Raw genomic sequence first — 26040 nt, forward strand, 5'->3', positions numbered from 1 at the left:
TAAAAAAATTTTTCTTGAAGATTTTCAGAGAACAGCACGTACACGCATTATACATATTATTACATATAGACGGAACGAACGGCATAATCATAATAATTTATTCGTCGCAATCCATGGTATTACAGATCTAGGTACAAGACTTTCAGGCCCCAATTTCACCACGGTGACAGGTGCGACAATTGTAAAATCACTGTTGCTGACGTCACAGGCATCCATGGGCTACGGTTACCACTTACCATCGGGCGGGCCGTATTCCTGTTTGCCACCATCATTGTATTATTTAAAAAAAACTTTATTATATCGAAAAAAAAACAGATATTTCTTTTGCGAAGTTTCTGACAATTGTCAAGATTTAGAAGAATTGTAGGTAATTCTTGACAGGTAATGAGTTATATGTCGGAATTTCGGGACAATTGTAGTGTTTCTTGTGACAATTGTCATAAACTTAGCAAGAGAAATATCTGTTTTTTTTCCGATATTACAAAGTTTTTTTTAATAAAACAATTATGGTGGCAAACAGGAATACGGCCCGCCCGATGGTAAGCGGTAACCGTAGCCCATGGATGCCTGTGACGTCAGCAACAGTGATGTTTTACAATTGTCGCACCTGTCACCATGGTGAAATTGGAGCCAGGTATTACTTATACGAATTACATAACTCTTCCTGTTAATAGGCAGTATTTTAAGATAAAAGTTCTATAATATAATACAAGATTACAATTGTCATTAAAATTCATTGACGTACAGAAGTCAAATACGTTTTTAAAATGAAGCAAATGATACCAGCATAATAAAAATTGATCCCAATCAGTAAAGATGAGTCTTTAAACTTTTTTCATTTTAAGCGAGTTTTGAAGGAACATAATACTTAAATTCGACTGTAATCGTATTGTTTTAAGATAGTTTACTGAGGTTTTCAACCATTATGACCCGTAAATAAGAGCAAATCAAATTTAAATGAGACGCGAGCTGATATTTACGTACCCTATTTATTGAAATACAATTTATCTACTGGTATGCTTTCTCGTGTGCGTATATGATTTAATGTCAATATAATTGTCAAAAGCAAGAAAATCAAGCTGTCATTTTCATTTGAAGAAGTACACGTGTGCTCCGGTGTAGCCCCAACGGGCATCTGACTTGAAGAATAATTTTGAGTGATGTCGTCAATGTATGGAAATTGTTCGAAAGTTTACATTTGAGATTGAATTTCTCTGTTGTCTTTGTGAGTTAAAACATAAATCGATAATATATTGGTAGCTGAAATATCTAGCTTTCAAAATCATACAATAATTCAATTACTGTCAAAGACAACATTGTTTTGCTTCTGTCTCAAACGGAACTCCATATTTTGATTTTTTGATACTTTTAGTGTCGATTTGTAGAGAATAACAGCAAATTAAAAATATAATGGCATGAAGAGTCGGTACACGGTTTCTTCATGAAAAAATTTACGTGTAATTTAATGCAATTACTAAACATTTATTGAACAAATTATGGTTACAAAGTGAGGTCTAAATCGAAAACGTCATATACCGGCCCCTTAATCGAATATTTGGATGGCACTGACAGTTATGACAAGGAGCATATACACTTATCACTACAAAAATATGGATAGGTTTATCATTGCAACACAGGAGGAAAGCTTTCTATAATTAAGGTATTCACGAGGTACGACCATAATTTAATTAAGACCGTAGCGTTAGGAGCAAGTTAGTTCGCCTGGTGGGTTTGTAGCAGCGCGTGGATCCTCCGCGGGGCGGCGCTGTTGGCTCAGTTTTTCCAGTAACGCTTCTGATGTCACGTGTGTCACAGCTGGTGTCCGTGCGACGCATAAAAATATTTCCATTTGACGTCCATGTATATTTGAATCGGAGCTCGGCGCCAAGTTTCCTAGCTTTGCTAAAGAGAATGCGGTTTGGTTTGCTGAGATGTTCGTTAAGGTAGACTCGAGTAGCAGGCCCCGGGATCTCAAGCGTATCAGAAGTCAGGCCACGTCGAACTCTTGCCGCTTTTAACAGCTGGTCTCGCGGTGCACGGCGTATAAAAGTTAGGATTACGGGACGCGGCCGCTGTTGTTCCCCTTCGCGGCGGGCCCCCACTCTTTTGACATCATCCACTTCCAAGGGGTCCAATTGTATGCCTAGCTTGTTCGAAATAACATGGACTATTTGACGAAGGTTTTCCGATTTAGATTCCGGCCGACCCGAAATTTCAATGTCCTTAAGGAGTTGACGTTGTTCTTTGGCTGCAATAATATCGCGCAGCTCGGCCACTTCGGCCCGCAGGCTCACAACTTCTGTTCTAATGTTCTCGGTTTCCTTTTGCTGTTTTTTTAAAGAGGACAGTTCCTCCCTGAAATTTGCGACGTCCGCAGAGAAGTTATTTACGGAATTAGTGAATCCTGACATTTGATTTTTCATTGAGGTGAAGGTGTCACAGAGTTCCTTAATAGCTGCCGTAAAGGCGGACATCGCCTCTGAGGGGATTGCCAAGTTCGCCAGCTGTCTGGCTGATTTTAAAAAGTCAGTTTCTGGTTCTTCCTCCGTTTCAGGATGTTTTGTTCTCAAGGGTGTGGAGTCAGTTTTAATATTCCTTGATTTTGATTTGCAAGTGGGGCACAGAAACTGTTTTTTTAACCTAATGTTCTGCTCTCCTCCCGTGTTAAATTAGGGAGGCATAATGTGTGAGTATATTCATTGCATTTGTGGCATTGAATACTATCTGTGCTTGTGCAAGTTTCGCCACACTCGCTACACTCCATTCTTTATTTTTATGTTTTCAATCATATAATCATATAATCATATATAATGTATATAAAATTGAAAAACCAGAACGGGATAAAAAACGAGGGAAGAAGCGAGATGGCGCCTTACAAATTTCTAAAAAAGTTTTTGACACGTTTCTCGAATACGACGCACGTATGATAAGAAAAACCTGTTCAAATCAATTATCTACATATGGGAATAGAACTAGACCATAAAAACTATCGCTTCCGATGCGTATTTAATTTACAATAAGGAAAAGAAATTTTCATAACAATCTTCTTTGGCTATTTCTCGGCAACTCTCGGTTGCTTTCGTTTGGCGGTGCTACAGATTAGACCAAATAATCCGTAAGTTAAAGTAAACTAAATTATGTTTGTCATGTTGGTAATACAGGTATTTCTGAGTTTTTTTACACGAAGTAAAATAAAAAGTGCTGCCAACCTCAACCTTAGTCTATAGAGCCCATACGAGTGATTTATGTCATATATGACTTATCATTCTTATCAATCAAAGTAATTACTATATTATTATTATCAATTTGTATTTTGTTGTTTTAAATTTATTTTTGAGTTATATTATTCAGATTGACTTTCACGGCTTCGGCAAACATTGCCATTCGTCCGGGGAACGGGCTAAGAATGCTGAGATGGGCCAAAAATACAAAGTTGATAGTAAGTTATGTAGGTAGATTAAAGTGCATGTTCAGATGTTATTGAGCGACCTGATAAAAATAAGCAAATGTACAGTCAGCAGTCGGCCAAATATCGTAATATAATTTTGTTGCCATAGAAATAAGGATGTAGTCCGATATAGTGGCGAAATATTGAGAGACAAAAGCAGCTAAATTCAGTGGTGGCTCGGACACTTAGAGAGAATGGGAGAGGATCGTGCCGTGAAGAGAGCGCAGGTACTTGGGACAACAAAATGGGAGACGCCCGAGTGGACGTCCTAGGTACCGCTGAAACGACGTAGTTGCTCAAGACCTGCTCAACCTCGGCCATGGCGACTGGCGAGAGCTATCGCAAGACCGAGAGGACTAGACTACCTATGTTTGTATGAAAAGGCGATTTAAGGGCGGTGGTCGTCCATATTCGTCTTAAGGCGAAAATTAATCTAATGAACGTTTTTGAAACTAGGCTTATAAGAACAAATAATAATTTCATCTTGAAACAAGTTTTAAATAAATACGTGTACTTAGATGAAAAAATACAATCTTGCCTTTTATCAAATCACATCATTTTTTGACAAATTTGCGAATTGAGTTATCCAAATAACGGCTACAAATAAGAAATCCCTATCACAGTTTTAAACCATGGCAGGGTTGAATACATAATAATGTCGGTATTTAACTAAACATAAGACGAACTCTTTATTTCATTTACGCGAGCGGAGCTGCGGGCCCGTCTAGTATAAAATAACTTTAGAGGATTGATACTCTGCGTGCCCTCTAGAGCAGGCCTGATGAATTTAAGCGATAGATCAGCGGCGGCGCGATGTCCTTAGGAATCGACGTGCTACGCTCGGTTACCAGTAGATGACGCTAGCGTTGCGTGCAGCAATAGGAATCCTCAGCGCCCTCTTTTATGGGCGTTCGTCTTTCGTCTTTCGATCCTTATACGAGAAAAAAGTGTCCCCAAAATTTCATACAAAATTTTCTTGTCCGTTTTGTTACGGTCATACAAGGTTGGTTGGTTGGTTGGTTGGTAGAAGGTTGTATTGAAAACCGTAACCAAACGGACCAAAAATTATGGGGAGACTTTTTTTCTCAGTATAAGTAAATGGAAAAGCTCGTAATTCTGAAAACTCCCAATTGTAACACAAAACTGTTTGGTAGGTAAAACTTTAAATAGAAATGCCCAGTTACAAAGTTCACAAAGAACAATAAATGATCTCGGCCGTATCGAGTACAATAAAGCGTGGTACAGTCAGCGCGCGGGAAGTGGAGCGCGAGGCAATTAATCGGCATTGTGCCGGCGCCGGCTGTACCCGCCGGCTCCGTACTTTGTACTTGTTGCGCCGCGCCGGTTGGCACTAGGTTACTGGGATATGGGATTTTATATTAGTTCTCCTATAAATGTTAAACATGTTTATGAATTAAAGTCTAATTTGCGCATATTAAAACCAATCTCACGTGCATGAGAGAGCAGGCAATGTCTTCAGCTAGCTGGTGGTACGTAAAGATAGAGGCTGAATTATTATTAATATTTACAACCAATTTATTCATTATAAACTCTCATGGTTCCTTGAAAGGGATCGAAACATGCCGAGCGTTTATATGACTACTTAAATCATACGTGACAAACCCGTTTAAGGGGGTTACTATCAAAATTACCTTATCGCTAAACGACCATTTCAGCTAGATGACATAAAAGTAAAATACACAGTCAGCATAGAGTCAATTCAGCTGGACGACATGAAAGTAGAATACTCAGTCAGCAAAGAGTCAATTTAGCTGGATGGCTAAGAATTTGAATGACTAAGTAGCTAAACGTCTGGAAGTATAAATAGTCCGTATGATTAGAATACCTAATAAGCCGAAAGTAAAATTATTTGATTGACGTGAACACAGAACGAGTTAGTAGCAAAACGTCTGGAAATGTAATGTGTCAATGTGTTTACAATACAAAGTATGCGCGGGAAGGTTTTAATTTCAAGTGTCATATCAAAATCAAGACGTTTTGCTAACGAGTCGTTTGGCGTTTATTCCATTTAGTGAAAAAGACATTACACAATACAGACTTCTTAGCGTTTATGTCTATTAAGTAATAAAGACATTCGAAGATAAAGGACTTTTACTGCTAGGTCATTTTAAATTGTAACATTCTAAGATCCAGACGTTTTGCTAAAGAGGCATTTAGCATTTATGTCTATGTTGTCACAAAGACATAACACAATTCAGACATTTCAGCTATATTGTCTGAAAAGGTCGTGAGCTTGATTCGCAATAAAAACGAAGAAATCTTGCAAAATATAGGTGTAATTTTCTTCGAATGACATTAGTGACAGTAAAAACAGTAAAATATAGAAAAAGGTATAAAAGTATATCGATATCAAAGGAGGCCGTCATCTACACTCCCCGCCCTAGTGCGCAAACTAGCACTAATCAGCTAAGGGTACAGGAGCCACGCGCGCCACAGAGCGGCGCAGCACGCCGGTAGCGGTGCTGATGTCGACTACCCTGATGCGACCGTCTTTTCCAGGCAGGACACTTTTTATTAGGCCTCGTGGCCACACGTTTCAGGGTCAACGACAAGCACTAGGTCACCGACACAGTGGCTTCTGCTCCTGTTGCCACTTCTTTCTCGGTAACAGAAGCGGGAGAAACTCCTTCATCCACCGTTTCCAGTACATGTCGGCCAATCGCTGCGCTATTCGCCATTGCTTTCCTTAAGGCTAAGTCCGAATCGTCAAATACGCCATGTATTGGCAACCTGGATGAAGAGCCTATAAGAAAGTGGTTGGGCGTAAGCGCGTCAGAGGAGCCCGGCTCTACCGACACGTGTGTTAGTGGTCGACCGTTGACAATATCTTCTTCTTCCGCTAGTAGAGTGCTGAGAGTTTCGTCTCGGGGCGCTCGTTCTTTTAAAATGACTCGAAGAGATCGCTTTACGGTCCGAATCAAGCGCTCCCACGCCCCACCCCAATGGGGGCTGGCGGGCGGAATAAAAGTCCAGCGAACTTGATTGTTAAGAGCTTCGGCTCTAATTGGTTCTTCGTCGAGCTCCTGTATGGATCTTCGCAATTCGACGTCTGCTCCGCGTAGGTTCGTGCCGTTGTCGGAATAAATATGCGACGGCCACCCACGTCGAGACGCCATTCGTCGAAGCGCCATAATCAATGAGTCAGTAGTAAGTGTATGAACGACTTCTATGTGGACTGCACGAACGGTTAGGCAAGTAAACAAAACGCCGTAACGTTTTTCTCGACGTCTGCCTACTGTGACTTCCATGGGCCCAAACAGATCGATCCCGCAAAAGGTGAAGGCACGTTGATGATGCGCCATGCGCGCTTGAGGTAAGTCACCCATCCGAGGCATCTGTGGGGTAGCCTTTCTTAACCTGCAGAGCATGCAACGAGACGCAACATTTTTGACGGTAGGTCGCAACTGGATTATCCAAAATTCTTGTTTTAAATCATTTACTACCGCTTCTTGGTGTCCGTGGGCAGCCTTCACATGATAGCGCTTGACCAAAAGCTTCGCAGTAGGATGCCGTCCGTCAAGAATAATGGGCCTTTTCGCTTCCTGAGGTACGTCAGAAACAGCATCAATGCAGCCGCTCACGCGTAAAACATTGTTCTCGTCCAAGTAAGGAGATAGATTTCTCAGCCGACTATCGCGTGGCAAGTCTTTTTCTGCCTTTACCGCTTGTATGTCACAGGCAAAGGAATCTTCTTGAGCTTGCCGCAAGATTAACTGCTTTGCTTGCTCCATCAGGGCGTAGTCGTCAAGTGCGATACCTCTGCATTTATTTACAAACCTGAGAACACAGGCAGTAGATCGCAGAAATCGTAGCCACGAGGAGAAGCGCTCAGGGTCAGGAACCGGGAAACATGTACGTGAGTTTTGTACTACGGTCATGCAAGCTTCAGCGCCGACTTCATTTTCGGGTTCCAGGACGTTCGCTGGCCAGCACGTCTCATCGCTGTATAAAAACTCGGGTCCCTTGAACCACTCATTGAGAAAAGACTGATAATTGAACGTTTCTCTTGTAGCAATGTCCGCTACGTTCAGTCCTGTTGGCACATACGGCGGTAGCTTCATCCGGCAGACTATCAATATAGTCGTCCATATAGTGCTGGCGGTGTATAGCAGCGACGGCAGCTGGAAGCGTAGAATCGAACCTGCTAGCGTTCTTGTTCTTAATGTACTGGGCAATAAAGGGCGAGCAGTTCGCGCCGAAAATCAGCGACGTCATCGCGTACGTCTTCACTGGGCCTGTGGGGTTCCTACCTCTCCACAGGAATCTAAGGGCATTCTGGTCTACGGGATTAATTTTAATTCTCAAAAACATATCTTTTATGTCACCGGTTACGGCTACCCTATCCTCTCGAAAACGAACCATAATGCCGAACAAGGAAACGAGTAAATCCGGACCCGTGAGAAGAAAGTCATTTAGAGACTTGCCTTTACTTTTAGCTGCTGCGTCATAAATCAAACGCAGCTTCTTCTTGTTCGGATTGTCAACTCCGAAATGTGGCAAGTACCATGTATTAAGCGTGAGTGACGTGTCGGCCATTTCCCGTGCGAAATCGTTTTCAAACAAATGGTTGACACGTTCCTCGTACCTGAGTCCATATGCTTTATCAGCTAGCATTTTCTTTTCTACACCCTGTAGCCGCTTAAATGCGCTAGGGTAACTATCGGGCAAGCTGACGTGCGGATCTTTCCACGGAAGACCCACTGACCACCTGCCATTGGTGAGCACTGCAGACTTCTCTAACATTTCCTGCGCTTTCACATTGTCAGCATTCTCTCTAGGCTTACCTGCAACTCCCAAAGAGTCGATCGCAAACGAGCGGCATACCTCGTCGTGTAGCTCACGCAGTGCGTGCGCGACGGCGTCTTCCTCAGGCACCACGCAGAGGTTGAGCGTGGCGTGCGCTGATCGCGAGGAGCGTGAGGCCCGCGACGCGCGCGGCACATGTACCGGCCCATGAACACACCAACCTAAGGGGGTGCGTGTAGCTGACGGTTCGTTATCAGGCCCTAAGCATACTTCTAAAGGTACAAGTAAATTATAATTGTCCTGACCTATTAACAACCCTGGCTTAGAAATCTTAGCAAAGGGAAGTTGAGTTTTAAGTTTTTTTCAAATGCTCATACTTGTCGCAGTCTACTAAATTAACATTTTGGTACTAAATTAACTAAATTAACATTAAATTAACAGGTATACTTAATTGTTGAACGCTACGTACATTTACATCATGTGTACTACCACTAGCACTTGAAATACGTAAAGTCAGTACAGTTGCTTCGTGCGCATTGTCCTTTAGCGATAAGGTACATTTGATAGTAACCCGTTTAAGGTCATTTTAATTTATTTACTTTAAATTTTGTGCTGGATTACCTGGACGGTGTGGTGATCAATGAAATGCTATCTTATTAAAGTGGTTGTACCGGTCTATATTATCAAAGACTCCTGACGCGTCCGGACGAAGTATCAGCTGTTGTGTCTGTAATAGTTTTTACTGATCAGCGACATATTTCCTTGTCAGGTTCCAACTCGTATCGAATCCGTTGTCGTTCCTTAATGAAATGTTAATTTAAAAGTAATAAGATACCGTCGAAGGTGTTTGGTACGTTTTATGAAAGCTTTGGTAGTTGTTTCCGCTCCTCACGGAACATCGACCTGTTCTCCGACTCGGATGCAAACTCCTTCAAATCCACCGTCTCTCAATGAATGATACTCATGTTAATGTTACAATATATTGTCGAAAGTGTTTGGCAGGCCTGCGCCTGGTGGGAGCTTCGGCAGTTGTTCGCGCTCCTCACTGAAACTCGACCTGTCACCCGACTCGGGGGCCAACTCCTCCATCAATCCGTCTTCGTCTCTCAACAACGGGGGCGGAGATTGTGTCGTCGTTTCCTGTTTATTTATGAAACAATTAACAAACGTACAAATTGATATATTTTCGTTTTGAAATGAAGAAATTAAACATTATTACAATGAGTTGGTAAGGGTAACATATATCTGTGCTAAGGTCAATTTAAAAATAATATTCTGCAAATAAGTAGGCCTCAAGGACTCTTTCAGTGGCCTGTCATGGGAAAGGACCGTAGATAAGAGATAAGGATAGTTCATTATTCAAGCGCAATACATATTACAATGCGCTTATGAATATCAAATAAAGCTCACAGGTTCTAATCCTCACGTAGCCCTTCTCTCTGGAAACTTGTGGAACCCCCTCGGAATAGTCACACGTCACCTGCGGGTATCTGATAACTTACGGTTAAATGCCGTATCAGGCCATGCGTCACGAACGTCCGTCGTGTGACCGGCCTCACGTAGCCCTTCTCTCTGGAAACTTGTGGAGCCCTCTCGGAGTAGTCACACGTCACCTGCGGGTATCTGATAACTTACGGTTAAATGCCGTAACAGGCCATGTGTCACGAATGTCCCCCGTGTGACCGGCCTCACGTAGATCTTCTCCTCGGAGTACTCTGTTGTCACCTATGTGTAGGTATCAGAAACATTTTATCAGCAATTTCCAAATCCTTGTCATGTAGAAAATTTAATATTATTGATCTCATTTGAGCTAAATGGAGATTAATCACGTTCACTTGTGAGTCTGGAGGGGATTTCTTTTACTTCTATTACTTCTAGCTGGGTTTTTCGAACTACCCGCACTTAAACTTGAAGATTTATTCTAGGAATAGGTACAATACTAGTAATAATAGAACTAGGTAAGTATAATAAGAGATTGCTACTTGTCCTCGTATAACACTATAGGTACCAAGTGCGAGTCATGTGAGGTGTGATAATAGTTCATGTAATAGGTGTACCCGGGCTTGATTAGGGCTGTTCCTGCTGCGTAATTGCGGCGGCGCGAGCGGCCCGAACTGCTCTAGGGACAGCGGTTGGCTGCGGCCTCGTCCTTGAGTGCTTAGCCCCCAGTTGTCGAAACGTGGCTGGAAACAATCAGGTCAAGAGGTTTTTCTAGATCTGACCAACGTGGCGCCGGTGCATGCAGGGCGCGAACATTTAGCGACGGTTTCAAAAATGGTCTAAGAATACTGCGTCAGTGACGCAATCAGGTTTCTACCTGACCGACGTACATAAAAATATACAAAAATCACAAAAATGACAAGAAGAAGAGAAATTAGGAAATATTTTCGGAATATTTTGTCATGTCCAAAAATAATTTTGAAATAGAAATACTCTAAATTGTAGGGCAACGTAACGGGCCTAATATCAAGCATACCTCCCTTAAAACCACCATAAGTATTCATATATTTTTTTTACAGTAAGTACCTATATATATTATGTAATGTAATCCTAGTTAATATTAGGAAGTCAGTTGTGTCAGATTAGGTACACACCTCGTTTCTCTTTGTAGAGGACTCGATATCTCGCAGCGGTGCGAGCTGCGCTTGACCTTGCGTTGGAAATAATTGTATCGGCTTCAGCCTTCGCTGAGGGTACGGGCCCATAGCGGTTGGCACTGGCTTTCCATACGCCACGTTCAGTGGTCTTATCCCTTGCTGAAGCCCCGGCAGATAGCTGGGTTCAGTTGGCACTGGTAGTCCATACCATGGGTTCAATGGTCTGTACCCCCCGTTTTGTTGAAACCCTGGATAGAGATCGGAGTTCTGCATCCTTGGTCTATTTGGTTCTAACGCGTGGGATCTTAAAGCTAAACCATCTAGAATGCCTTGTCCACGCGGTGTCAGATATTCCAAACTTTCTTCTCTGGGAAATTCTTGACCTTGGTATCTTGGTATTTGAGGTGGTGGCAAATTGTACCCTTTGAGGTCCGATAGCGGTGGATAGGGACCTAGAGGAGGGTTCTGTCCAAATAAATCTTCATTTCCTTTTGTATTTTGAGAGTCTTCGGGCGGTGGAAGTTCAAAGTGTGCTCTGCGGGCCTGAAATGGTGGGTACCTTCTTGCTGGGTATGGGGCTGTAGGTAGTTGGATCCCGTGCGGTAGGTCCCGGGCTGGTGGCTCCTGGGCCTCCGGGCGAGGTCGAGAAGCATTATCTGAAAGCGTAAACGTTTTGAAAGCAGAAAACGTTAATAATAGGTACCTTCATAACGTCATGAATAAATTATAAGAGCGGCTGACCATCGCGCCGGTCGCGATACTCGCGATACTCGTGGTTATCAACGCGGTAGTGTGATAATGACAGTATCTGTCTCTTTTAATCTTGCGACATACAAAGTGATATTTGTATTATCAATCTATCATGCAACAGACTTTTTCTCACAAACAAAAATTCTGAACACTCTGCAATTGACCTGAGTACCTACTATTTAAAGAAATCTTTACCGCAGCAGGCGTCAACAGCGGCCACGAGAATCAGCATTGACCAGAACATTCACCAAACCAACACTACAACTTTTTAAAATTAATTTACAACTTCAACCTAGTTCGTTGCTAAAGGCCAATTCCTGACCATGCCACAAGGCACCGGTGTAACATGAGTACTGCCACCGGATTGCCGGGGATGCGACGTTCTTGCGTCGTTCAAGAAATTACCGCGGCCGACAAGTATGAAAGAAAATAATTTGCGCTGTTGCCAAACGTCAGTTTACCCAACGCACTGTGAGTCGTAAACGCGCTATCAAGGCGGTAAACAATAAGCACCCACATTGAAATCCAATAATATTATAAATGCGAAAGCTCTATCTGTCTTTCTGTCTGTTACTTCTTCATGCCTAGGTACATCGTTGAAATGTGGTATGGAGACAGTTTGCGTTCCAGGAAAGGACATAGAATAATTTTTATCCCCGAAAACATTTCCTAAAGAGAAATTTTACTATAGAGTGGGATATGGAATCAGTTATTTCTACGCAGATGAAGTAGGTACTCGCAGAAGTAGTATTTATAGCATTACGGCACAGGACAGTAGCTACCCTGACCCATTTAAAAATATATCCTGTATATTCGAGCGAGCGAAGCAACAAATTACTTTTTACTCATCGCAAGTTCGGACGCCTGCAAACTAATTGAAAGTAATAAAGTTAGATTAGTTAGTCTTACTTACAGCTACCTGAAACATGCTCATTAGCTATTATTTACGGAAATCATAATTACACAGTGGTTAATACCTGTCAACAGTCTATACATAATTTATAGTCTATACTCTATAGAGTCTATAGCATAGACAGGGCCGGATTAAGCATGTCGGGGCCCCTAGGCAGTGCAAGGCTCGGGGCCTCCTTACCAGTGGCGTAGCGTAAACTAATCTAGCCGTGGGCGAAGTCGCATCTGCAAGGCCCTTTTCTTTCACTGTGCCCGAAGGGGCCTCGCGCGACGCACGGCCCACTTCGCCCACGCCTAGCTACGCCACTGCCCCTTACAGTCAATTCTGCATACAGCATGTTCAGTTGTTCAGTACAGGGAAATAAGTTTGCGTTTTTAATTTCAATCTTCAGCTGAGACGATCCGAGTCTAGTCAGGACGATGTCTTTTTCGCTCTTATTGCTTGGATATAATGCTTTATTCTATCGGTTATTGCCGATTCCGCGTTGCGTCAAGTGTGGGGAGAGCCCTTTAGGCTTAAGGCCAATTCCCAGTGGAATACCAAAGCTGTGAGCTTGAGCGTCACTTTCCAATCTACCTCTAATGGAAAATTTTAAGCGAGGCTACGCTCAATTAGTGCCGCAAAGTTGATTCTCTCAATAGTTAATATTTTGCGAGGCTGAACAGTGATTGTCCAACCATAAGACAAAACGCCGAGCCACATGATTAGGATCAACCTGGTAATAAAGAATTTCCATAATGTTAAAATTATTAGAGTTAGACCAAGATAAGTCTGCAACAATTTTGATAGCACACGCAGTGTAAGTGTTATTTTAAACGTGAAACTTCTATGAAATTATGACGTATAAGGGTGATTCTTAAATTGTGTCCAAAAAATTTTTTTTTTCATAAACGTTTTTATTTTTCATAATATATTATTACATATATCAAAAGTACATACAAAAAACAATTTTTTTATTCATATGGTCAAGCTTAATACCCTCAGGAAAGGTAAATAAAATGAGTACATAAACACGGTTGTGACAAAGTGTCCCTCAGTCATGACATTTCGGCATTTTGGTGGCCAACTCGGCTATTTTGATTTTTATAGTTATTTTAACATAGCCTAAGTCACTCCTATGACTACGACAAACCTAATTACAGCTCAGGCTTTGAAATTCGTCAAACTATAAAGGCTGTAGAGCGTGACAAAGAATTCGATACACATCATACATACATACAAGCGAAAAAGATTTTTTTTTGCTTTGGCAGTCGGGCAATAATAGCAAATGATCTGTAGCTAATAAAAATGCATTTCTGAAAAATGCATGTGCCTCTAAATTAATCAAACGAATTAAGAATGACACGACCACGTGTCTATAAGTCACGAACGTGGACTCAAAAGTCCGTGGCGGTGACAGATTTTTGAGGCCACGGTCGTGATAATTTGGAACATGTTCGATATTACATAAACCTTTCCTTTGATTTTGCAAATGTTAAATAATTAGCTTAATCTGCAATGTATGAGGTATATCTTATGTTACAAACAATAACGTGAAACTGCAACTTACTTTTAAAACTATAACACGGCGGTGACGCGTTAAGTTTGACCGTTTTTTCAAATGAACACAAATAAATAATTTTCGGCAAAACTTCTCCCTTCAGCCATTTGTAAACATGACAACAACACAGTGTTGCTGTTCTAAAAAAACTTTAATAAGGCTGCCAGTAGTAAAGATAATTTTCTACCGAGTACCGCATGTTTATATTACCACTCTCGGTGGTGACGCGAAAACTAATCACAAAATGTGTTGTTTAAAATTATATAAAATCGTTATAATTCCATACAATTTTTAAACATTGTTGTACAAGAAGGATTAGTGTTTTATATTTGATATAAATTATTTCAAAATCACTTCATATTTTTTCAAAAAAAATCAAATGTCACAAAATCTGGGGAAGTCACACTACACGGTCCGTGACATTTCGCACTTATAAAATTTTTTTTTTATATGTTTCTAATACTCTTAGGACAATACATTTAGGTTGACCTAAAACTAGAGGTAAATTGCTAACTACTTATACTGATATAGAGTTTACTTATTTTACAAAAATACATGCTATTCTTACGTGTTGCACAAAAAATGCATAAGAATAAGAATTATCCATAAATAACACTTGCACTGCGTATCCTATCAAAATCATTGCAGACTTTTCTTGGTCTAACTGTATTAATTAGATATGTAGATTAGAGGGTCAACCAAAAAATCGACGAAAAACGCGAGCGCAGCGAGCGCCAAATTTTTTATGAATATCGCAAATTGTGAAAGGCTGTCAAAAGGCCAGGCCGGGTACAGATCTTCACATGAGCCTAAAAGTTCGAAGTGCCCCAGTGAGGCGAGCTTTCATGCGAACTCAAAGCCGTTCAGGCTTCGGGATAAGTAGTTGAGCACATCAGAGACGAACCAAACTCCATTGTATTAAAAAGCGAGACCGCAGGCCGAGCTAGGCACAGCGAGGCCAAAGGCTAAGCTGAAGTAGAGGAGATGAACACAAACCAATGGTAAAATGAGGCAAAAAGTGAGGCTGAAGTAATCGAGCTCAGCAATCTCCGCATTGGTCAACAAACCCGAAGCGTCTTTTAGCGAAGTGAGCTTTCATGCGAGGCAAAAGGCCAAGCTACTGAAATCAATGTTGATATTTCTTAAAAAGCGACGCCGAAGGCCGAGCTGTAAGGAAGCAGCGCGCAGCGCTCTGACATGAACCAATCGTCGAAAGAAGGTCACTTTTGTGACGCATTTTTACATACATACATTTTGTATGGGCCGTCACTAAACTGACACCCAAAATTTGTATGAAAAACTGGGGACACTATTTTTCTTCGTTTTAATCAATAGTCCTCGTAATTCTGAATCGAAATAACCCAGAAGTTGTTGGTTGTTCGAAAAAAGTAAATGTCAACATTTTTTCAGAAAACCTTTACAACAGGGACCCGTTTCTCAAAAGCTTGTAATTTGTAATAGAAGCGGATGTCACTTTTTGACAGGTTTTGTTAGAAAGGGACTTCCACTTGTATAACAAGTTACACGCTTGTGAGAAACGGGCCCCAGGTACGCATATACGCCACGTAAACTGTAACGTATTGCTTCAATTTTATTACAGCTTCATTGAATGCGATGCGATCTGTCGCGCGCCTTCGAAATGATTGACCACAAACTTCTCCTCGCCAAGCTATCTATATATGGCTTCTCCGGTGGCTTCCATGACGTTATCGCCTCGTTCCTGAGTGACCGCAGACAGAGCACCTACGTGCTTAATACTAAGTCTAACCTTGAACAAATAGGAAACTGCGCAGTGCCCCAGGGATCGGTAATGGGAAACAAACTATTTTTACTATTGGTTAACGATATTACTGCCGCGTGTGGTGACCCCGAGTGTGTAATGTTCGCGGATGACACCTGTCTTATAGTAAACGCTGATGACATAGACGGATTAAGGTTTAAGCTAGGGCATGTAATGTGCCAAATGACTAAATGGTTTTCGGCAAACGGAATGATACTGAATGTAGAAAAAACTAATATAATACATTTTAAGTTAAGAAAAAGTATCATTCGACTGAGTATAGTGACAAACAATACTCCCGTTCCACAAGTTGACGCCACCAAGTACCTGGGCTTCGTTATCGACTCCGGGCTGACATGGTCTCCGCACATCGACTATGCGTGTGACAGGCTGTCCTAGGCGTGCTATGCCCTTTCAAAACTGGCACCAACGTTAACGAGTGAAAACTTAAAAAAAGCCTATTTTGGCTATTTTCACTCCATTCTAATACAAGGTGTTGATCTCTGGGCGGCATCCGCTGGCCGGGATAGACTGTTCAAATTGCAAAAAAGAGCGTTGCGCATCATTGACCGAAAGCCTACTGATCACCCGGCTCAGGACCTATTTAGGAAACATAGAATCCTGACTTTGCCATGCGTCTTTGTCCTAACTGCCTGTAAATATGTTCGGTCCAACCTACAAAATTATAAAACTTACGGTGAGGAATAAAAGGCTGTCACGCAGACAACACCTTCTAATAGCACCCCGTCGACGACTAGCGAAGGCCCGCGCGATGCTCGAGGTTGTCGGACCTAACCTGTATAACCGTGTCCCTGTGGACATTCAAAATTCGCCTAGCGATGCCATATTCACCAAAAAACTTAAAAACATGCTCATTGAATTAGCATGCTATAGTATAAACGAGTTTCTTCAAAGGGATCGTTGCACTCACTTATAAATTACATATAATATGCCTATTGTAAACCTACTCTATAATGTAAATAGTCATAAATTATATAATATAATTTTCTAGTTTTAAGATATTGACGTGTAAACTTTACTTTGTGTTTATAAATAAAAATCTGAATCTGAATCTGAATTAAATTAAAGAATGGATCGAAAAAAAAACAATAACAAAGCACCCTCATTATTATTAAGAATAATAAATTTACGCGTGAATTTTGACCCTATGAAACAAATTTTTTTTTGGTGGGCTCGCCTGAGCCGTCTGGGCCCCCTAGCCGAGGCGGGGCCCCTAAGCAGTTGCCTACTTTGACTTAGGGTTAATCCGGCCCTGTATATGACAACCATTTAGGTTACCACATAGTCATGGTTATAGTACCTAATTACTTCAAGCATACCGGCTTCCGACGATCCGTAAGGGAGGAGCCCAAGCGATGTCTTACCGTACAAACCGTTCTGCCGTTTTTGCGGGGGGAAACGTGTGTAGTGTAGGGCACACTCTAGCAGCTGCCCTTCTACAAGGGTTATCCGACATCCGATATCCAATCGGAAAATGTGACAAACAACACAACTATATGAACCTTAAAATACGAACTGTAACCAGACAGATTTAAAGCGCAATAAAGAAACACAGATTTAGGAACTGTGCCATTTATATAGAGGAGGCCGTCGGGGGGGGGGGGGGGGGGGGGACAAAACCTCCATTAGCGGCTAGTAGGCGGTAGAAGATTGCAGTCTTATTGCCGGTTCGAAAAATAAAGAATACTAGTAGTTCGCCCCGAACTGAGAACTCGCGGTTTGCCAAAAATTATATAGAGCGATTGACTTTGTTGCACCTACTTACTCGTATAGTTCGACATAAAATAGTAGAAAATAATTTTCAAGAAAAAAAAACCGACTACTATGGGGGCCGCTGAAAGATTATTGTACATATATGAATGAATGAATGAATGAATGAAAACATTTATTTTCAGGCAACTATTGGCCCATAGATAAATACCTTAAAACTAGCATACATATTATTACAAAATATATCTTAAAACTAAAAACACAATTATGGTGCACTATGTAGAAAAGGAGGTAAAACCACCCACTTTTCTAGTAGGTAGCATTTCGTTTCAGTAAGGGTCGCAGTTTTAGCCTCACGAACCCACTTCTCTGATAGCAGTTCGGTTCTGTGAAGATTGCAGTTCGAACTTAACCAAAACCACTTTTCTAGTAGCATTTCGTTTCTGTAAGGCTCGCAGTTCTAACCTAACCTAACTCACTTTTTTTCGGTTCTGTGAGGATCGCAGTTCAACCCTAACCTATCCCACTCAACGGCGCGTGCGGTGCGGTGTACGGGGGTTTGAGTGGGAGGGGCTAGTAAGTTTGGCATCATTATACTTTATACCTACATTTTATGGTAGGGTAGGTAATCATAGTGGTTTATTTAGCTTAGGTATCTTAGGTGGTTTTCCGGGTCAAGGTCCGAGTCCGGGTCCGAGTCCGGGTCCGGGTCCAGTTCCGGGTCCAGGACCAGGTCCAGGTCGAGGTCCAGGTCTAGGTCTTGGTCCAGGTCCAAGTCCAGGTCCAAGTCCAGGTCCAGGTCCGGGTTCAGGTCCAGATAAGAGCCCGGATCCGGGTCAGGTCTGGCTCCAGAGCCAGCTCCGTCAAAATCGAAATTCGAAATCGCCAAACGTGTAATCATTGAAGAAATCTGTTCTGATCATCATCAGCAGTTCCACTTCATCAAATGCGACAGTTTTTAATGTAAATTCTTGATTTTCTGATGAAAATACACAAATCTCTATACGCATGCCTTTAAGATTTGAGGAGTTCCCTCGATTCCACATGGATACCATCATCAGACCTCGAGCTTGACAAAAATGTGGCTTAAAAACTTAACTTGCTTAACAAACATAACGAAGAGGGCAAATCGCCAAACGTGAACTATGCATCGTTGAAGAGTTCCGTTCTGATCATCATCAGCAGTTCGACTTCATCAAATGCGACAGTTTTTAATGAAAATGCTTGATTTTCTGATGAAAATACAAAAATATCTATACGCATGCCTTTAAGATTTGAGGAGTTCCCTCGATTCCTCGTGGATCCCATAATCAGAACTCGAGCTTGACAAAAATGTGGATTAAAAACTTAACTTGTACATAACGAAGAGGACAAATCGCCAAACGTGAACTATGCTTCGTTGAAGAGTTCCGTTCTAATCATCATCAGCTGTTCCACTTCATCAAATGTCACATTTTGAATGTATATGCTTGATTTGCTGGTAAAACACATAAATCACTATATGTATGCCTTTAAGATTTGAGGAGTTCCCTCGATTCCTCATGGATCCCATCAGACCTCGAGCTTGACAAAAATGTGGCTTAAAAACTTAACTTGCTTAACAAACGTAACGAAGAGGGCAAATCGCCAAACGTGAACTATGCGTCGTTGAAGAGTTCCGTTCTGATCATCATCAGCAGTTCGACTTCATCAAATGCGACAGTTTTTAATGAAAATGCTTCATTTTCTGATGAAAATACAAAAATCTCTATACGCATGCCTTTAAGATTTGAGGAGTTCCCTCGATTCCTCGTGGATCCCATAATCAGAACTCGAGCTTGACAAAAATGTGGATTAAAAACTTAACTTGTACAATTTGTACATAACGAAGAGGACAAATCGCCAAACGTGAACTATGCTTCGTTGAAGAGTTCCGTTCTAATCATCATCAGCTGTTCCACTTCATCAAATGTCACATTTTGAATGTATATGCTTGATTTGCTGGTAAAACACATAAATCACTATATGTATGCCTTTAAGATTTGAGGAGTTCCCTCGACTCCTCATGGATCCCATCATCAAAACTGGGTTTTGACAAAAACGGGACCAATCTGTATGCATATACATACAATCAAAAAAATAATTTTCAAAATCAGTCCAGTAATGACGGAGATATGGAGTAACAAACATAAAAAAAAATCACAATCGAATCTCCTCCTTTTGAGATTTGGAAGTCGGTTAATAAATGAGGGCGCCACTTTCTACGTAGCTGTCACATTTTTGACGTAAAATGCTTACACATGGCAACAATTTATAGTCTGTCAAGCCATTCCCGTCAGTAGAAAAAAGCGGCTAAAAATGTCGGCGCGAAGGGTTATCGTCCCATATAAAATTTGAATATCGCGCCTTTTTCTACTGACAAACTTGTTTGACCGACTATAGTATGGAAATTTTAGAGTTCCATTTTATTTAATTTCTACTATTTTATGTCCCACTATAGGCGGCAATGGATCAAAAATCGCGTGGATATATTACAAGGTCTGTGGAGCCCTTAATTGATACTGTATCTGTGGCAAACTGTGGTAAGCCGAAATATTTCCTGTCAAATGTTAAATACCTATATTATGTTTATTTTTATCTTGCTAATTATTTCAAAATGGTAAATTTAAAAACGATATTATAAAAGTGCAAGCCGAGCACTTTCATTTGATACCAAACTCGACCATACTTTCTTGCAAAAAGATGACCTGAATAGCAAGACCCCTCACAAATAGCTTTTTAGCCTTCTAAGCTCTTCTAGCTCAATAACCCCTTCATCGAGCCTGCTCATAATTTAATGACTAAAATATAATGCCCTCAACTACAAGTTTACCCAATTTAATTTAAATTAATACAAATTGACTTAAGTTCTTGAGTATCAAACTATCCTCTGATAGTCCAGCTTAAAAACATCGAAATGCCAGGACGTGCCCCTAGCCAGCCGCGTGTCCCAAGTCGAATGTAAGAACTTCGTTCGCTTCGCTCGCTCGTTCGATAAGAACTTCGTTCGCTTCGCTCGCTCGTTCGATTAATGTTAACCTCTGAAAGATTACTGGAAGCGACAGCTTAGTGAGAAATTGCTATACTTATATGTATATAGTAATGTGATATATATTTGTATTCATTATCTTTCTGTTGTATGTTTTTCTCTTTTGTTGATTATTTTTTTGTTACCTGCCGTGATTGTTTCATCGGAAGGGCGCTGGAAGTCGCCAGCATTATTTTGATATATTTCCATACAAGGGATTTTCTTACCCCGCTGTTCTTTTAACCCCACTTAACCTTATTTATCAAAATTGGATGCAAACTATCAAAAAGGTATTTAAACATGACCTGCGTAATCTATGATGTGAATTCGTGAAACTGCTAATAAATAATCATTAGTTAATGGAAACAATATGCAGCGAAACGAGAGTGCATGGCCGATTCGGTATTAACAATTTGATATGGGTTTCATCTTATTTTGATACGGCTTTGACCGTGAGCACCAAGCAGCTTTAAAGTCACCGGTATCGTTGTTGCTGCTGCCGTATCTGTCAATTTTGATAAAATGTGTGACGTCCGCCGCCGGCGCCGGCCCGCCCCCGCCGCATTACAGCCGCGATTATGAAGTTCATTCCGTCTTTCATTCTATCATGAAAATTTATAGATACAGCACCGATAACAACGAAGCCGCAACATTAATGCAGTTGATATCCGAACCTCACCTTTAGCGGCTCACGCTGATTAGTGCTGACGAAAATTAAATTGAATTATTTTAATTAAATTGAATTGAACTTATAAGCCAATATCTGGGAGGCCGAGCTTTGCTCGAAAAATATAAAAACCCAAAAATGCGCGTTTTCTCTGAGACTATGTATACAGGCTGATTCAGGAGACGTGGGCAGGACTAACACTGCGCATATCGTTCATTATAAGCAACTGTTTCGTATCAGTATTAGTGAGGTTAACGTTAATTTTCTAGTCGTGTTGAAAAAAAGTTATTTTTTTTTTACGACATGCATGGTCACCCGAAAATTTGAATACTAAACTACCGATATTTTGTGTCAAATTGAATGTCATTACTGTCATCACGGTCTGGTTACTTTTGAAAACTCGTATCTCACTCAAGTTTGACAGTTTATTTTCTTCGTAATCAAAATGCCATTACGGTTAAAGAGGTTTTATGTTTATTAATTACGTCCTGTAGGGTGACCATGATTGTTGAGAATTAAATTTGCCCTCACCAAAAAGTAAAAAAATAGGAAAAAGTGTTGTTGTTTCTCCTAAATACGACGGTGATCGATCAATTATCAGTTACTGAGTGTGCAGGATTTGTCCTGCTCACGTCTCATGAATCATCCTGTATAGATCGATTTTTCGCCCCCGAAAATAAATAATTAAATATACAAGAATTGCTCGCTTAAAGGTAAGATTTCGCTCGCACTTATTGGTGCTCGTGAGATGACTCAGGATCATATCAAAACGAGATATAAACCATAATCAACCTGTTACAAAAGAATCAGCCTCCATTTGCCATTTAATTTCAAACACGAATTGGATGAATAATATATATTGGTCTGTATTTAGGCCGAATTTGTAATGGACTAATTATTATATGTTCTGATAGTTAATAACGCAATACGCCGAACTTACGCTCGTTTCAAATATCTACTTCTAGCTAATGTTTGTTGCATACACAGTGTGTTGCATACAGGAGTCCGGTCCGGTTCACGTTTTACAATCTGTTTTGTATTTGAACTGGTTTTGACACGACACTGACGATTGTCATCGGCGCGCACAGCACGCAACTTTCACTTCATATCACATGCACCAATCAGCGTGCACGATCTTTATATAAGGTCATATCAAAATAAGATCAAAAACGGTACAGGTTACATTTGAATTGGGTTCCATGTCGCATGTAGGTACAGTCATTGACAGTAAATTAATATAATTTCTTTCGCAGAAAAAGCGTGCAAGAATATTGGACATCCTAATAGGTATTTATAAGGATGTAACAGCGAGTTAGTAGTGTTAGTACCTATATAAGCGTTTTTGCAAGATGTTACAGCACCTACTTAGCAACTCTTATTATTACGCTTCTAATTCAAAATATAACCTTTGAAGTCTGTAAAATTCTTTTAATCACAAACATCAAAGACGAGTTGAAATGTAAATTATAACAAGATCCCATTATTTCATGGCTATTCTATATCTGGCTCCGTCATTAAAATCGGGAACGCAGAGAACCGGCGCAATCTTCTTACCTTTGAATTAGATATTTAATGGTTGATATTGTATCTAATAAAATGGGGGCTTGTTGCTAATGTCGCTTAAGATCTTTGGATTCTTCTCATTATCGATACATTTAGATAAAGGCATAAGAAAAATCTTAATAGCTCAATTCAGTGTCGAACACGTGTGGTCTATATTATTTTATCGAAATCTCTACTTAATCTAGAGTCACTAAACTAGCGAAAAGCGCTTACAAACAGAGTACAGTCCACCTGCAATAATATGTTACACAACGAAGGCTGAAAAAATATCTGACCTTATTTGTAGAGCCATAAGAGTGTGACCTTGAAGATCGCTCACGCTTAAATGAAGTGAAAATCGTGTGTCGTCAATTACTCAGACGGTTGTTAAGCTCATATCATAAACCATAAGAAATGGTTAAATTAGAATCGAGTTCTAGCCCTTCCGGGGCGCTGGCATTGAATACGAAATAGCGCAAACGCCACACCGACGGGGACACCAGTGGAATCCTCATTACCGCGCGCCGCGCCGCTCCGAATGCTCCGATGCAGTTCGACCGGTTGAATGCAGCTCAATGCGGCGCATTTGCCGCTCGCTGCGCTGTGGACGGGACTAGAGTGTCCTGCAATTATAGGTGATGTGAGAGAAACTGACCATATGAGATGTGAGGTGTGATTCACTACGCATCAAAAGTATCTGTACCATTATCTAATAGCTTAACTTGTGAGGGATCGCGAACTGCAGAGATCTACATTAATACTAAAACAAACAATTATTTCTCCAACAAAGCTTCGTCAAAAACATGTATAAAGTAACGCCCATTCCCATCCTGCACCAAACTCCAAGTCTTAAATAGTTTCCGAGTTTGTTTATCTTCGTGAAGGTTGTACCACACCAGCTCGCTTCCTAACTCGGTCCTTGCACCTACTGACGTGGGTGGAAATTGGGTCAAACAAAACCTCGCCTTAAGGTGGACCTTTTTAAAAGTGAATAGTTTCGTTCGGGCTAATGGTGGTGGGGTAAAGGTAGTTCACGAAGCTAAGCTCAAGAAGGTAGACCAGTTTAATCTTGAATTCTAGAACCTAACAATAATAGCGGAGATTCATTTAAGAGCATGATCGGTAGGTACCTATAGAGAAAAAATATGCTCACTCTAAAAATGTTTGGCCTTTGTATGGAAGGTTGGCTGACTTGGCCAACCAGCCCCACGGGAAAACATTTTTTTTTCTCGCATAAATTTTTTTTCTCTACTTTTTCCCAATCAAATGTATGTATGGATGTTTAGGAGGTCAAATAGTGGTTGAATAATACGGAAATAATAAAGACACAGAGTTAAAGGTAGTTTTACAACTTCTACCCATACAGAGTCACGGAAGACTTGAGGGTAGAGTCTGGCTACTGAAATATTACACAAATGTTTGGCGGGAAATTCAAAAAATCTTGGGCTGGTCATACTTTGTGTAGTAGGAATTATAGTTTTGATACTAGACAATATTTTAGATTTTCTGTGCACACGTAAGGTACCTAAGTGTATAAGTTAAATATACGTTGACGTGCACTCAAAGTCAGCTCACATAATTTCTACCACCATGTAAAGTACAGTCAACGATAAACACATATGTTAACACTTTCTCACCATATACCATTGTAACAAGGCGAAAAATGAAATGTAGTGTAAATAAGACCTAGCTCGATAATACCGTAATATTAATCCATCACAAAAAAAAAAACATTTAGTACTATGCCAAATATGCTAAATGCTAAGTATCAATTTATTTATAGAGCATCAACCTCCTAATTTGTTTACATTTGTTTAGGAGTTGTAAACATTGCAGTTTTTCGTTATACAACGCTACACGTCGACTTCGCACATTGTCGTAATTATTTACGAGCTTAAATAATAGTTTGCGAACCTCACTCAGTCTAGACATTATTAATATTATTTATAAAAAACCCCTTAAAAACCGCAAACAATTTGAATGAATGACATAAATTGACAACTGACTTTTAGCTTTTTTTTTTAATTCATAGACAATTGGTGATACAACAACGAAATATCTGTCAACAATTTTTGGCTAGCCAGACTCTAGTTACTCACAATTCTTAAAAATCTCGTAGAATTCTTCGTGAATTTTGCACTTATAAATTCATGTTGTTTTTGAATAGCTAGATAGACTGTAGGAGGTTTGTGGCTTCTTTTTACTCAACTATTTGTTTAGAAGTTAGCTTTAGTGTTAGATAAGAATAACATTGAAATAACGGCTAATTTGGTAACAAGTACAGTTTAAAATTGTACCCGTGTTGTGTACAATAAAATGATTACTACTACTACTACTAAAATTACAGTATAACAAATGCAATAAAATTCTGGATTAGGAAACACGTAGTGCCGTAGAGGGCCTACGGCGTAGCGGCGCTACGCAACTGTACGGTTACCATCAGTTTGTCACTGACATAAACGCCGTCGAGAACGTAATTTACTTTCTATACATCTCGCTCGCACTCGCATATTAGTGCAAACGGGATGTATAGAAAGTAAATCACGTTCTCGACAGCGTTTATGTCAGTGACAAACTGATGGTAACCGTACTGGTGGCGATAACAGAATTACCCCCGTATTCATAAACGTTTACTAAAGTTGACAAGCCGATAATAATCGTTTGTCCCTTTCCGACGTATTGGTATGATGGAAAGGGACAAACGATTATTATCGGCTTGTCAACTTTAGAAAACGTTTATGAATACGGGGGTTAGTATTTACTAGTGAGTTTTGTGGCTCCATATGCACGATTAAAAAGATCAGTTGCAAAAATGCATTAATAAAATTCAAATCCCAGTGACTTGCCTATATTGCAGACAGTTGATGCTACTGAGGTATCTATTTGGCCTCCCTACTTTCTTATACATTACCAGAGGTCCTACCGCAAAAAACGAAAATCGATTTTACTCTGCTTCTCTATCACTCGAATGTGCAAGAGCGATAGAGAGGCAGGTAACAAAATTTCGGTTAGGTATCGTTTTTCGCGGTAGGCTCTCAGAGCAGGTATTGAGCAGTCCGTCAAACAGCAATAAGTAGGGCAGCTCCGAGCTCCGCCGAGCCTCCGGCGCCGCTCTTACACGTGTGGGCATGATATTAGCACGTACGTGTGAACAGACACGTGGAACGTCAAAGTTCTGTAAATGAAACACGATGTAAGTATTTATAGCTTGAACTGATAGAAATTTAAATAGTGAAGACAAACCAATTTAGCTTTATTA

The 26040-nt window shown here is 40.6% G+C and overlaps 3 protein-coding genes across 3 annotated transcripts; all 3 read right to left on the minus strand.

The window, feature by feature from the left end:
• Positions 1-1688: 1688 nt before the first annotated feature.
• Positions 1689-2474, minus strand: LOC134801735 (uncharacterized). Its single transcript, XM_063774332.1, has one exon. It carries the CDS (start codon positions 2472-2474, stop codon positions 1689-1691), a length of 786 nt encoding a protein of 261 aa, XP_063630402.1.
• Positions 2475-6024: 3550 nt separating this feature from the next.
• LOC134801736 (uncharacterized) lies at positions 6025-7200 on the minus strand. Its single transcript, XM_063774333.1, has one exon. It carries the CDS (start codon positions 7198-7200, stop codon positions 6025-6027), a length of 1176 nt encoding a protein of 391 aa, XP_063630403.1.
• Positions 7201-8725: 1525 nt separating this feature from the next.
• LOC134801965 (uncharacterized) lies at positions 8726-12036 on the minus strand. The gene is made up of 5 exons (XM_063774590.1): positions 11758-12036; positions 10810-11468; positions 10273-10398; positions 9851-9940; positions 8726-9355 (listed from the first exon to the last, which is right to left on the minus strand). Exons 1-5 carry the CDS (start codon positions 11804-11806, stop codon positions 9188-9190), a joined length of 1092 nt encoding a protein of 363 aa, XP_063630660.1. The 5' UTR covers positions 11807-12036; the 3' UTR covers positions 8726-9187.
• Between the last annotated feature and the right edge of the window lie 14004 nt (positions 12037-26040).

The sequence above is a fragment of the Cydia splendana genome, chromosome 23 (assembly GCF_910591565.1).
Source record: "Cydia splendana chromosome 23, ilCydSple1.2, whole genome shotgun sequence".
In the NCBI taxonomy this organism is placed as follows: Eukaryota; Metazoa; Arthropoda; class Insecta; order Lepidoptera; family Tortricidae; genus Cydia; species Cydia splendana.